Here is a 12,449-nt window from a genome sequence, read left to right on the forward strand (position 1 = left end):
TGGCACAAGGAGTTATCAATAAAAAATGTTTTATTTAGTTTGATGAAAATGAAAACCGAATAACCATCTTATTTTAAAACAAAATAAAATTATTAAATAAATATTTTGATTATAAATATCATATTAATAAAATAAATTATGTAAATAGTATTAATATTATTATAAAATATTATATATGAATATACTAATAGCTTTAGTTGATCGGTTTCTTCGATTTATATATATCAAATTATATTCATATATTATTGTTTTTTTATTAATGGATACTACTGTACAAAGCACATTTTCTATTTTGGTTTGTACAAACCACATTTACTATTTTGGTTTGATTCAGTTTTAATTGTTTTCTATTATGGTTTGATTCAGTTTTAATTGGTTAGATTTTACTGGATTGACCACCCACTACTAGTTACCCAATATATATATCTTGCATTTCTTCACCATAAGTTATCATTAGAACCAGATGATTTGAATACATATAGACTTGGCGCGTTGCATAACCAAAATTTTGAACTAAAGGTTGGTAATGTGATAAAGAAAGCCTAGTGAACACACTATGACTTTTGTCGAAAATTATTAAAACAGGACTGGCCGGCCATTGTCGCAAGAAAACAGTATAGAAACAATAAAACAGAAACATAATGGTCAAACGGGAAACATTTCAGTTAACACCTCTAATTACTCCTTCAAGGAGGACACTCAACAACTGTCACGCCAGAGAAAAACAAAACAAGAGTTGTAGAGAGAATCTGAGACAAGAGCTAATACACATCCACTTCAATAACTCAATACACCATTTTCCAAACGGTGGTTCATCATCACAGACAGCTTTCTGGAACTTCAGCTCCGATCACGACACACACACATCATGCTTCACTGCAATTAGGAAGAACAAACAGATGGAAGAACAAGAATCAGTGAAAAGCTCGCAATACCACAAAGATTTTCAAGTACAAAAAAAAACAAATGATTACCTGCTGTTGGTGCTGGTAGCCACCAGGCTGCTGGTAGTTTCCATAGCCGGCACCAGGGTAGCCACCATAGTAGGCGTTAGGGTCCTGAGGAGGAGGCGCATATCCGTAAGCTTCATATCCCTGAGGAGGATACCCATAGTATCCACCACCACCACCATACTGAGATTGATCAGGTTGAGTCTGTGACATGAATCAAAGTCATCAGATGATATAAGAGTACATAACATAGTAAACTTGTTGCATTGTCTTAACGGATATACAAACCTGCTTGTTGGAAGGAGTGCGACCCCATGAAAGACGAATGCTTTGTCCGCCAAGCTGTGTTCCATTCAACGAGTTGAGTGCTTGCTCTGCACATCCCCTGAAAGCAGACAGCCAGAGAAAAGAAATGTAAAAACACAATCTCAGAATAAAGATAAAAATAAAAATAAAAAACAAGTTCGTCTTAACGGTCACCCACTACCTATTAGCAAACTGAACAAATCCGCAACGTTTTCCTGCAGGTATTTTTACATGAACAAGTTCACCAAATTGACCAAAAACTGACTTCAAAACATCTTCTGTCACACTTTCATCCAAAGCTCCAACAAAAATCTGGTAAAGCCAAAACAAAAAGAAGACCCTTAAATATCACCTAAACAACAGACCCCTACATAGAGCAGACCCCAAACAAAGTACGCACCGTTGTGTTAGTTGGATCACCTTCTCCGGGATTTCCTTGAGTGTTCTGATATCCACCTGCAAATAATACACAAGAGAGCTTAGTGGAGTTGACTTATACTTATATATTCTAAAGCAAACAGACACTAACATAAACAGGCACAATCTACAAGACTACAACATTCGCAAAGAATATCCAAATCAAGATCCAAAAATATCAGCAGATATACTAAATGGCAATATGTAACATCTTGAAGATTAAGGTAAAGAGATCTAAAGTTAGTAGATAAATGATAGACCGCATCATTAAGAGTGTTCTGCGCAAAAGTTGGATCCAACTTTGAGAGATTAGAGAATGGTACCAGTACTCTCCAGGATATAACAAGTAACCTAAATTCCTTGAATGATCTAACACTCGTTACCATAGTAATCAACTTGCCGAACGAATAAAAGTTAAAAAATAAAGGGAGTTGATAGCATAAATTTAGAGAACACTAACTGAAGGAAGACGAACTGATAGGTATGAAGAAGATTACAAAACACTGATACTGGAAGAAAAGAAGCGGAATGTAATAAACTGTGTAATATGAAAAAGAAATAACATAAAGGTAGGGCTTAAAAATAAAAGAAAAGACTTATGCTTTGATAAGTAAGGAACTGAAAAAAAATAATTTGCTGGAAAAAAAAAGGCTAATAGTAATTAACTTTTTCTGAAAACATAACCAACTGACCTAAATGAGGCCACGCAATAAGGTGGAATCATTTTCAGCTGAAGTCAGTTCCAGGCCCCTTGTTCTCCTGCTTTAAGACAACATGAGTTTATCTTATAAGGTTTAGGATGTTTTGCGATATTAAATTCTTTGAAGTTGCTGATAGGCATGAAGCTGAAGGATAAGGACTGTATTTAAAACTTGGAAACGTATAGGTCTTAACTAACACAGAAACAAGCTCCACCAAGGAAAATACAATCAACTAACATAGACAGTTAAAGACAAAGTAAAACCAAACCACCACTCAACATACTCATTGTTATTTAGTAACAAAACATACCTGGTTGTTGTTGCATTGTAAGAGGCTTCTTGTTAGCAGCCGGACCAATACGCATAGGCCTGGACGAGCAGTACTGACCATTCATCTCAGTCATGGCGCGCATCTGCTCACTCTCATCCCCAAACTTCACAAACCCGTATCCCTTGGACCTTCCAGTGGCCCTATCGGTCACAACTTTCGCGCCCTTCACAGAGGAATACACAGACTTGAACGTCTCGGTAAGCACGTAGTCGGTAACATCAGGCGCCAGGTCTCCAACGAAAACAGTGTGCTCAGGCCCGTCGGACTGGCGCCTCTCCCCGGCACCAAGCTGAGCCCAGTTCAGCCTGAAGGTCTGCTCACAGTTAGGCATCTGAGCACCGTTGTAAGTCTGCAGAATCCTCTCAGCCGCAGCGTGGCTCACAAACTCGATGAAACCGTACCCTTCGGTTAACCCGGTCTGCTTATTGCGAATGACTTTAGCTTGTTGGACCTAATAGTAATCGAATCAAAGCTAACAACTTTATTAAAAGGATCAAACTTTATTATAAACAATTGATGATTTCTAAAGATTAACCTCGCCGGTGATGGAGAAGATGCTGATGAGGTAGCCTTCGTCCATCCATGGCTGAAGGTCTCCGATCCACAAGGATTTGATCTCTCCAGCTGATCCTGGATTCTGAGATCCGCCGCCGTAGTGATGTTGACCGGCTGGAGACGGCGCCGACTGTGGATTCCATCCTCCTGCTGGTGGCTGACCCTGTTGTTGCTGCTGCATCATCCACGTCTGCTGGTGGTGGTGGTAAGCTTGCTGGTCTGAAGGGATATGCCCTGATCCTGCGGCGGCACCGTTTGCGGCGGGAGGTGGTTGCTGCATCATGACGGCGAAGACCTAGAAAACAAGAGAGACGATGCCGAAGTTGGAGTTTCGGACAAAGGGCAAAAGAGGGAGTGACAAAGCTGTCTCGGTTGTGTTTTATTAGAAGAGAAAACAAAAATATATTGTGGTTTAGGCCTCATGTGGCCCAATATAAAATATTTCAGCCCATGTTGAGAGAACAAGAACAACTCGGTGTTATGCCAAACCGGTAGGAGGAATTGTAGTTTCACAACTGGTTGAAAGATTTGAAAAGACTATTCACAGCTGGCAGCTTGTAATTGGCTGGCTAGTGATGACAATAGTCCCCACACATCTTGAAAGCACATGACAACATGGCTTTCTCTTATCCTTGAAAACAATCTAGAAACTTGATATTTTTCAATGGCTGTCGTACCACTTCAGACCAAACATACTCTAGGTCGCATCACCAACAACATGTCAACAAGTCACCGTCCGTCGCTTCTCCGTGTACGTGTCACGTGCTCAGTTACTACCACCACCAAGTCTCGCCCGAACCGTCAAAACCTTGCGGCTGTGAATCCTCCTCTGTCCAGTGACACAGCTTTGCGATCTACATGGTCCAACCGCTTATGGGTTTCAGCTGGCTGCACCACCGTGTTTGTCTCTTTTGCCAAATCTATCATTGGAGGGGTGGTTCAAACCTCTGGCTCGAACCAGCTTTAGCCGGTTTTGCCGGATACATATTAGCAGATCTAAGCTCTGGTGTGTACCACTGGGCCACCGATAACTACGGAGATGGGTCAACGCCTCTCGTAGGAACCCACGTCCAAGACTCTCTTGATCACCACGAGTGCCCTTGGACTATCACCGAACGGCAGTTTGCAGACAATCTACACTTTCTGGCTCGTGGCACAACCTTGATGGTTCTACCACTAGACCTTGCATTTGATGACCCTGTGCTCCATGGCTTCGTAAGCACGTTTGCGTTTTGCGTGTTGTTTTGCCAGCAGTTTCATGTTTGGGCTCATGGAACCAAGAGCAAGCTTCCACCTCTTGTGGTGGCGTTGCAGGACACTGGACTGGTCGTGTCACGGAAGCGGCACGCGGATCATCACCGAGCACCGTATAACAATACTTACTGCGTGGTGAGTGGGGTATGGAACAAGTGTTTGGATGATAATAGGTTTTTTGAAGCGTTCGAGATGGTGGTTTATTTCAAGCTCGGGGTGAAGCCAAGGTCATGGACCGATCCAAACTCGGATCATTGATTGTTTACATATAGAGTTGAATCATTTGTTTAGTATTTACTTTGACCATTTTTTGGTCATGATGGGGTCTGATAACACCTTTTTAAACGTTGGGTTGTTAGTTAGTAGCTTAAGAAAATAAAAGGTACAAAAAAATTTGAGACTTTTTCCATAAAAATTTCTAATTATAATGTGCTTGCGATCACAATAGCCCCCAAAGCTTAATGTACACCACAGCATTGTTACCTGTGTATGTATCATAATCTGCCTCAATCGCTGTATAAGTTCAACTTCAAACCAAGTACTCTATAAGACCCATCATCAATATCCCAAGAAGTCACCTGCTCTGCTACTTAGCTTGTAGTTGAGAAACGCTTTGTGAATCCTCCTCTTTCTACAAGGTAGAACTATGCCGTACTTGAAAACAATTATTAATACATACATGGCATGTATTTACACGCACAAGAATTTATTTAAGAAATACACTGATAAATAACATTTCGCAATTTATATGCCAATACAGAGTGAGTGTATTGAGTATAAAACAAAAAGTACAAAAGAGAGAATGCACCAGTTTTTAAGTATCAGATCCAACGAAAGAGTAAACAGAAGAGACACAGGGGAACCAGTACTGACATATTCCGTCTTTGTTGCCATTGTCAATCATTGCGAGCCCCTCCTGAAAATATGTTACAAAAAATTACAAAGTTCGTTGCACTGCATTTACCATATGTACTGAATCACATAAATCAACGGGGGCAAATGCAAACCTCTAACAAAGTATCGAGAGCATCTATGACCCGACCAGATGACCACGAGAGCCGTCTTTGTACCTCTTCCACAGTAACAAAGCCTTGACCCTGTGGAGAAAGCAACAAAAGTCCTCTGAGTTACTTCAGTGAAAAACTTCTAAGATAATGCAAAACATGTGAAAGTATGTATATATATGATTATAACCTGAGCCAACTCCAAGATTTGGTTATGGTCTTTGTTGAGCTCAGTGGGGACTGAACGGACAAGCTTTTTCTTGCCAATCGTGATGACCTCAAATCCGCTACCCAATACCTAACGAAAAAGGCCAAGCTACCAGTAAGAACAGTTGAAAAAATCTGAAAAGGAAAAAAAACAAAAGTTAGATAGATACCTTAAGCTTGCTAATAGCACGAAGACAATCATCTTCGGTGACAGCTTCACGGTCTTTCTTCCTCCTCTGACGAAGATGGCTGCAGAGCTCTTGCAAGCTGATCAAACCTCCATTGAGTGACCTTGTAAGCATGCACACTTCAATAATCTGAACTCCTGTTTAATCAATATACTAATTTTCAGACATGTTATCCAACTTTCTAACATCACAGAAGGCAATGTGCAATTCCAAGTAAGAAACAGAGCTATAGCTATAGCTAACAATGTAAAGATAGGAGAACAAAGATACCAAGTTCATAGTAGAAGTCACCAATTCCAAGGAGCTCAGCCCAGAAGCCCTTGTTGGAAGCAAGTGGATCCACACCAACTTTAGCACACATTTCATGGAACTGAGCTCTAAACGCTGGATTTTTACGTATGTCATTCTGCAAACCAATGTCAAAATAAGCTTCTTTTCAATCAAACAAAAACCACACCAATCCAAAAAAAAAAAAAAGACCTTGTGTTTACGAGCGAACTCTTCAAGCTGAGACTTGAAAGTGGCGAGCTGTTCTTTCATCATATCAGTCCTTAACTTTGCCACATTTTCTCCTAATAACCGGTACTGATCCTGTTTTGATTTTTCATCGAGATTAGAGTTAAAAGTGACATATGATTACATTGGAAACAAACCGATTGTACGAATTGGAATAATCAAATCTGGTTTAGAAGCAAAACCCGAGCAGCTGCCGCCTTTTGAAGACCTCCGATTCCTGGTCGCCGTCGCATCTTTCAATTTACTTCTGATGATCTCTGCAATTCTCTGTCAATCGGGGAGGAATAGTATTCAATCAGAGAAGACGTTTTACGTTTCGTCTATTAAATTGTTATTTCTCTGTCTTTCAATAATCAGAGTGGCGCAGCGGAAGCGTGGTGGGCCCATAACCCACAGGTCCCAGGATCGAAACCTGGCTCTGATATTTTTTCTTTTTTATCCTAATGATTTAGAGCCCATTCTACATATCGAACCCAATGTGAACCATGAACCAAATTCTGATAAGCCTAATGAACCAAACCGATGCCCACCATATTTTCACACAGCTGTTTCTCTCTTTTTTTTTCTCCTACCTCAAAGACGTCTTACAGATACTAGGCCTCATGTTTATGAATGTTAGTGAAAGTAAACAACAGCACAAAAGCCAAGCTGTGTTTTAACGATGATGCATCTCACACAGTAAAGGACACGCACAATATTCTGTGAAATGATTTAGAAGTTGTCGTAGCTTCCAAAGAAATAAATCCAAACTATACTACACTAACCAAAGACTATATTAGCAGATTTTTAACACTACTGATAAAGGCATGTGATAAACACATCCAACCACCAAATATGTAAACACCCCTCTCCTCTCACCAACCTCCTCCTGATATTTGCTATCCACAAATAAACTAATACGATACCGACTCTTTTTGTGTATTCTATTGAAATTTCTCTGGTCACAGATGACAGGACTGACCAAATAAATATAAACTTCGTTTTTCAAAGCGAATCTGTATAAAAGGCCCAAACTTTGAAGGTTCTGTCAGAAAAAAAAAAAAAACAAAGAGATAAAAAAAAAGATTCAGTAATGGCCACCACAGGAACCGCTTCTACATTCAGACCATCCATTCCAGCTTCTTCTAGATTAACCCATCTGAGATCACCGCCCTCAAAAGTCCCCAACTTTACGCCTCCGCCACCCTCTCGCTCACGTTCCTTCTCCGTCTCTTGCACCATCGCAAAGGACCCGACTTTCCTCATGGCGGAGGCGGAGGAGAAGACCAAGGCCGCTGGATCTGACCCGACCCTGTGGAAACGACCCGATTCGTTCGGGAGGTTCGGGAAGTTTGGTGGGAAGTACGTCCCTGAAACCCTTATGCACGCCCTCTCCGAACTCGAAACTGCTTTCTACTCTCTTGCCACCGACGATGATTTCCAGGTGACAAATTTTGGTATTTGATCTTTATTAGAAAATTGAAGATCCGCAAAATAATACTCTAATGTCATCTGAAATGATTGTAATTTACACATAAATTTCAGAAACTAAGTTCATAATGTTCTTCAGCACTTAGATGCTTCTGCCTGAATATGCAATCTGGAAGCTTCTTAGTTCTTTTGTAAATGAACTTTTTCTCTGTCGGATTTGTGATTTAAGAGTTACCCTTGTCATAAAGTTTCAAATTTTTGTCGGAAAATTGCATAAAGTCTCAAACTTTTGTCGGAAAATTGTTGTGATTTACCAAAAAGACTGAAGTCAGTCTGCATACTCATGTGTTAGTAAGCAATAATACATTTTTTGCCTGATGCTATCTGGAAACTTCTGTTGGTTAGTTCGTATGTAGACTTATGTCTGATTAGTGTTTGATGAAACTGTAGAGGGAGTTGGCAGGGATCTTGAAAGACTACGTGGGTCGAGAAAGTCCTCTCTACTTCGCAGAGAGGCTCACGGAGCATTACCGCGGAGAAAACGGCCAAGGACCGCTCATATACCTCAAGAGGGAAGACCTGAACCACACCGGTGCTCACAAGATCAACAACGCCGTCGCTCAGGCCCTTCTCGCCAAGCGTTTAGGCAAGAAGAGGATCATCGCCGAGACGGGAGCTGGACAGCACGGTGTAGCCACAGCCACCGTGTGTGCTCGTTTCGGTTTGGAATGTATCATCTACATGGGTGCTCAGGACATGGAGAGACAAGCTCTCAACGTGTTCAGGATGCGTCTTCTCGGCGCTGAGGTGAGAGGGGTCCACTCCGGGACGGCTACTCTGAAGGACGCGACGTCCGAAGCTATAAGGGATTGGGTGACGAACGTGGAGACGACTCATTACATATTGGGATCTGTGGCGGGTCCTCATCCTTACCCTATGATGGTTAGAGATTTTCATGCGGTGATTGGTAAAGAGACGAGGAGACAAGCGATGGAGAAATGGGGTGGGAAGCCTGATGTATTGGTGGCTTGTGTTGGTGGTGGCTCGAATGCCATGGGACTCTTTCATGAGTTTGTTGATGATGCTGAGGTTCGGATGATTGGTGTTGAAGCTGCTGGATTTGGATTGGATAGTGGTAAACACGCTGCCACGTTGACGAAAGGAGATGTCGGTGTACTCCACGGAGCTATGAGTTACTTGCTGCAAGATGATGATGGACAAATCATTGAACCACACTCCATCAGTGCCGGGTGAGAGAGAGAGAGAGACTCTTCTCTGTTCAAATGATCTTTCCTTAACATCCATTTCTAAAGAGTATATATGTTTCATGTTAATAACAGTTTGGACTACCCTGGAGTTGGACCTGAGCATAGTTTCCTTAAAGACATGGGACGTGCTGAATACTATAGTGTTACCGATGAAGAAGCCTTGGAAGGTACGTGTACTTGTCTTTATATGTTTGTATAACATGTAATAAGAATTTGTATTGTTTTTTCCTTACTGATCTTCTTCGTGTGTAGCGTTCAAGAGAGTGTCTCGGTTGGAGGGAATAATCCCTGCTTTGGAGACGTCACATGCACTGGCTCATCTCGAGAAGCTTTGTCCGACGTTACCTGATGGAGCCAGAGTTGTTTTAAACTTCAGCGGGAGAGGTGATAAGGATGTTCAGACTGCCATCAAGTATCTTGAAGTTTAAAGAGAATAATACTTTCGTTTTCAGATAGTGACATTTTCTTTTAGTGGTTTTGTCAGTTCTTGCTTCTGGTTTGGGAAACTCAAAATAGGAACAAAGTATCAAGAAGAGAACGAAAATTTTAAGAATGTAATCCTATAAATAAGACTTATGTTGAATGTTTGATGTTCTTATAAAACAACTCGAAGTGTTTTGTCTTCACTTGGCTTTAATTTGACCAAAAACGAAGAAACCTCTATGCAGTAAAAACAAATTAAAATAAAATTTTGTTAAAAACACACTTTATGATATTTCTAGATCACTAATCTGATTTACTATTTGAAACTAAAAACTACTTCAATTATATACAATTGATAGATATTTTACTAAATTATTATTCAAAATGAATAGGCTATAGTTGTTTGAGATGTGATCTTGTATAGGTTAGTTACCTAAGTGATGTTCGTTTGGTTGCCGCAGGTCCGGCGTCTGCGTCTGCGGCAATGATTTTCGCACAAAGCTTGTTCGTTTCATCGACGCAGGTACCGGCGTCGGCGTCTGCGTCTAGATGCAGCGTCCAGCGTCAAGACGCCGAAAAAACCAGCGGCCGCGTCATTTTTTCTGCGTCTACTTTACCTATTTACCGTTTTACCCCTAACTTGATTTCCTAATTACAAAAATATCTAAACCTATTGACGCAGACTCACCTCCATTGACGCAGACAGCTTTCTTCTCCAACTCTCTCTCGATCTCGAACCCAGCTCCCTCTTTCGATCTCCGGCGTAAACGCAGTGCTCTCTATCTCTTCTCCGGCGCAGTTCTCTCTCTCGATCTCCCGACGAAAACCCATCTCCCGAACTCTCTCTCTCGATCTCGGACGCGAGCTCTCTCTCTTCTCCGACGCAAACCACTCGAGCTCTCTCTCTTTGAGGTATCTGTCTCTGTTCTAAAGCATTGGTTGTAATCGTTTTGTATACTGATACTGATAGTGTAGCCGAGATGATCTATGTTCTCTGTTCATAGTAGCTTCAATTTCAGCTTCAGTTTTAATATAGGATCGTAGCTTCAGTTTCAGCTTTTCACTTTTTAATTGCTTTGTCTTGTGTTGTCTTTGCTCTAGGTTCATGCGTTTGGTTCTGTATTTATGATCATGTTCTTGAGCTTAATGGTTTCTCTCATGCATCATGTGTCTGTATGTCCTTGTTCTTCCACTCATGTTAAGCTTGCTTATTGTTTCTGATCTTTCACTCATGTTAATATGTTTCTTGTGATTACTATGGTCTATAGTTTCGTTGAGTATCTGCAACTGTTTGAGGTTTAGACTGATGCAGTATTTTTGCACATTAGAGGTTATGTTAAGGTTGCTTATAGCCAATCAGTCTGATGTTTATACGTTTCACAGCCTTTGGCTTTGCTTATTTCTGTTTGTTCTCGTTTGTTTATGTTTGTTCTTCAGACATGTACTAATACTGACCTCATTGCATTTGTTTTTTGCAGGCTCTCTCGTCTCAAGCTCACACACATTTCTGCATATCTTTTTGTAATGTCGTTTGTATGCTTGTGCTAACAAAACAATGAATGGTGTCTTGGTGAACAGAGAGCCCAAAGAAGGTTGAAGAGAAGAAAATAGACGCATGGGGAAGTGCTGTTCCCGAAGATTTGGAACTGGACGAGGAGGCACTTGCTAAGAACAGAGTCAAGAGCCTGCTCGGCTAAGAATCATAGCTTCAGTCACATGAACATGATCGTTGGAAGTAGTTTTCATTTTGATTGAGCCAGAGCTCGTTTTTGTACATCACTCTCTTACGTTTTTTTTTTTTTTTAATCAATGCTCTCTTACATTTTCTTAGTCTGTATATGAAAAGTAACTTTGAAGTCAAACCCCTCTCTCCGGTTTCTCTACTTTTGTTATGATAAGTGAGGCTCTGTCTTCTTGTTTCATATTTACTAAAATGATGTTGACAATATATCTTATGTTGACCATGTTGTAGCAATTTTAATACATCATCTAAGCTTTGTGTGAAAACATCACAAGTGAATATGGTAGAGATGGTCTAAGCATATTTTATTTTAAGCATAAATATCATCATAACAACCAACTAACATTTATATAGTTTCCTAATATTAAACCGTTCTGTCATTATATTATATTTTAAGCATAAATATTTTATTTTATTTATATAATCTCATAATGTTTAACATATCTGTCATATAAACATAAATATCTTATATTTATAAAAATAAAATATATAATTTTATCATATTTACTTCAATATAATTTTTTTAATATGATTGATTATAATTATAAAATATTTTGATGTATTATTTTTATTTTTATTTAGCTTATGATTTATGACATCAAATATTTTTATATTTTTATATTTGACCAAAAATTTATTACCAATTGAAAATAATATTCTTATGGATGTAAATATATTTAAACTACATTTTATTTATTTAAAATACAATTTTACAATTTTTTAAAAATAAAATATGAATAAATGAAAATAGTCGCAGCGTCAATCAAACGAACAACCCAAAACAGCATCATGCGTTTGCGTCATGCGGCTGCGTCAATTTCCTGCGTCTTCGAAACGAACAACAATCAGTGTCGGCGTCAGCGTCGGCGTCAGCATCAGCGTCTATGAAACGAACATCAGATAAACGAGTTTGACGCAGCCGCTGACGCCGACGCCGACGCCGACGCTGACGCTGAAACCGGCTGCAACCAAACGAACAGGGCTCTAGTGGTCAACTCGTGCACTGCATTATTTAGAGCATTCAATTATGCACCTTCTACGCCGAATGTCATAAATGAGTTTTGTTGACTGTAACATTTGAGACGATTGGGTACTAATTTGTTATGAAAAAAACTATTTGGGTCAAATATCAAAGAAAGTAAATCATAAGGGACTAGTTTTATAAATTAGAACCGATC

The 12,449-nt window shown here is 39.9% G+C and overlaps 4 protein-coding genes, 1 long non-coding RNA gene and 1 other non-coding gene across 7 annotated transcripts; 4 read left to right on the forward strand and 2 right to left on the reverse strand.

Moving 5' to 3' along the window:
- Positions 1-527: 527 nt before the first annotated feature.
- LOC108854169 (polyadenylate-binding protein RBP45C) lies at positions 528-3,617 on the reverse strand. Its single transcript, XM_018627678.2, has 7 exons — positions 3,241-3,617; positions 2,685-3,156; positions 1,657-1,712; positions 1,438-1,568; positions 1,239-1,335; positions 975-1,154; positions 528-876 (listed from the first exon to the last, which is right to left on the reverse strand). The coding sequence occupies exons 1-7, from the start codon at positions 3,541-3,543 to the stop codon at positions 874-876; spliced, it is 1,242 nt and encodes a 413-aa protein (XP_018483180.1). The 5' UTR covers positions 3,544-3,617; the 3' UTR covers positions 528-873.
- A 108-nt stretch (positions 3,618-3,725) lies between these two features.
- LOC108854170 (fatty acid desaturase 4-like 2, chloroplastic) lies at positions 3,726-4,994 on the forward strand. Its single transcript, XM_018627679.2, is given in 2 exon segments — positions 3,726-4,192; positions 4,195-4,994. Coding segments are annotated over 2 exon segments (846 nt in total). The 5' UTR covers positions 3,726-3,924; the 3' UTR covers positions 4,773-4,994.
- Positions 4,995-5,189: 195 nt separating this feature from the next.
- Positions 5,190-6,751, reverse strand: LOC108854171 (vacuolar protein sorting-associated protein 22 homolog 1-like). The gene is made up of 7 exons (XM_018627680.2): positions 6,612-6,751; positions 6,394-6,504; positions 6,184-6,319; positions 5,896-6,050; positions 5,709-5,816; positions 5,522-5,611; positions 5,190-5,430 (listed from the first exon to the last, which is right to left on the reverse strand). The coding sequence occupies exons 1-7, from the start codon at positions 6,660-6,662 to the stop codon at positions 5,329-5,331; spliced, it is 753 nt and encodes a 250-aa protein (XP_018483182.1). The 5' UTR covers positions 6,663-6,751; the 3' UTR covers positions 5,190-5,328.
- A 30-nt stretch (positions 6,752-6,781) lies between these two features.
- On the forward strand, positions 6,782-6,853 carry TRNAM-CAU (transfer RNA methionine (anticodon CAU)). Its single transcript has one exon. It is a non-coding gene; the product is annotated as a tRNA-Met (tRNA).
- Positions 6,854-7,472: 619 nt separating this feature from the next.
- On the forward strand, positions 7,473-9,692 carry LOC108849705 (tryptophan synthase beta chain 2, chloroplastic). Its single transcript, XM_056996272.1, has 4 exons — positions 7,473-7,852; positions 8,290-9,089; positions 9,180-9,274; positions 9,360-9,692. The coding sequence occupies exons 1-4, from the start codon at positions 7,502-7,504 to the stop codon at positions 9,533-9,535; spliced, it is 1,422 nt and encodes a 473-aa protein (XP_056852252.1). The 5' UTR covers positions 7,473-7,501; the 3' UTR covers positions 9,536-9,692.
- Positions 9,693-9,965: 273 nt separating this feature from the next.
- Positions 9,966-11,478, forward strand: LOC130501374 (uncharacterized). 2 transcript variants are annotated; one of them, XR_008939638.1, is made up of 3 exons: positions 9,966-10,053; positions 10,213-10,442; positions 11,009-11,478. It is a non-coding gene; the product is annotated as an uncharacterized LOC130501374 (long non-coding RNA). The 2 variants fall into 2 exon arrangements; XR_008939637.1 differs by lacking the exon at positions 9,966-10,053 and having other exon boundaries at positions 10,063-10,442.
- Positions 11,479-12,449: the final 971 nt, after the last annotated feature.

Source organism: Raphanus sativus, unplaced genomic scaffold (assembly GCF_000801105.2).
Source record: "Raphanus sativus cultivar WK10039 unplaced genomic scaffold, ASM80110v3 Scaffold0179, whole genome shotgun sequence".
Taxonomy (NCBI): Eukaryota; Viridiplantae; Streptophyta; class Magnoliopsida; order Brassicales; family Brassicaceae; genus Raphanus; species Raphanus sativus.

Bases quoted from the DNA above. Each gene is read 5' to 3' on its own strand.
- LOC108849705 (XM_056996272.1), top strand. From the start codon at position 7,502: ATGGCCACCACAGGAACCGCTTCTACATTCAGACCATCCATTCCAGCT. The intron at 7,853-8,289 runs GTGACAAATTTT...ATGAAACTGTAG, and splicing joins CCACCGACGATGATTTCCAG to AGGGAGTTGGCAGGGATCTT. The intron at 9,275-9,359 runs GTACGTGTACTT...CTTCGTGTGTAG, and splicing joins CGATGAAGAAGCCTTGGAAG to CGTTCAAGAGAGTGTCTCGG.
- LOC108854169 (XM_018627678.2), bottom strand. From the start codon at position 3,543: ATGATGCAGCAACCACCTCCCGCCGCAAACGGTGCCGCCGCAGGATCA. The intron at 1,569-1,656 runs GTGCGTACTTTG...TGGCTTTACCAG, and splicing joins GTGATCCAACTAACACAACG to ATTTTTGTTGGAGCTTTGGA. The intron at 1,155-1,238 runs GTTTGTATATCC...TTCATGTCACAG, and splicing joins GCACTCCTTCCAACAAGCAG to ACTCAACCTGATCAATCTCA.
- LOC108854171 (XM_018627680.2), bottom strand. From the start codon at position 6,662: ATGCGACGGCGACCAGGAATCGGAGGTCTTCAAAAGGCGGCAGCTGCT. The intron at 6,505-6,611 runs GTTTTGCTTCTA...AAATCAAAACAG, and splicing joins AAAAGGCGGCAGCTGCTCGG to GATCAGTACCGGTTATTAGG. The intron at 6,051-6,183 runs GTATCTTTGTTC...TTGATTAAACAG, and splicing joins TGACTTCTACTATGAACTTG to GAGTTCAGATTATTGAAGTG.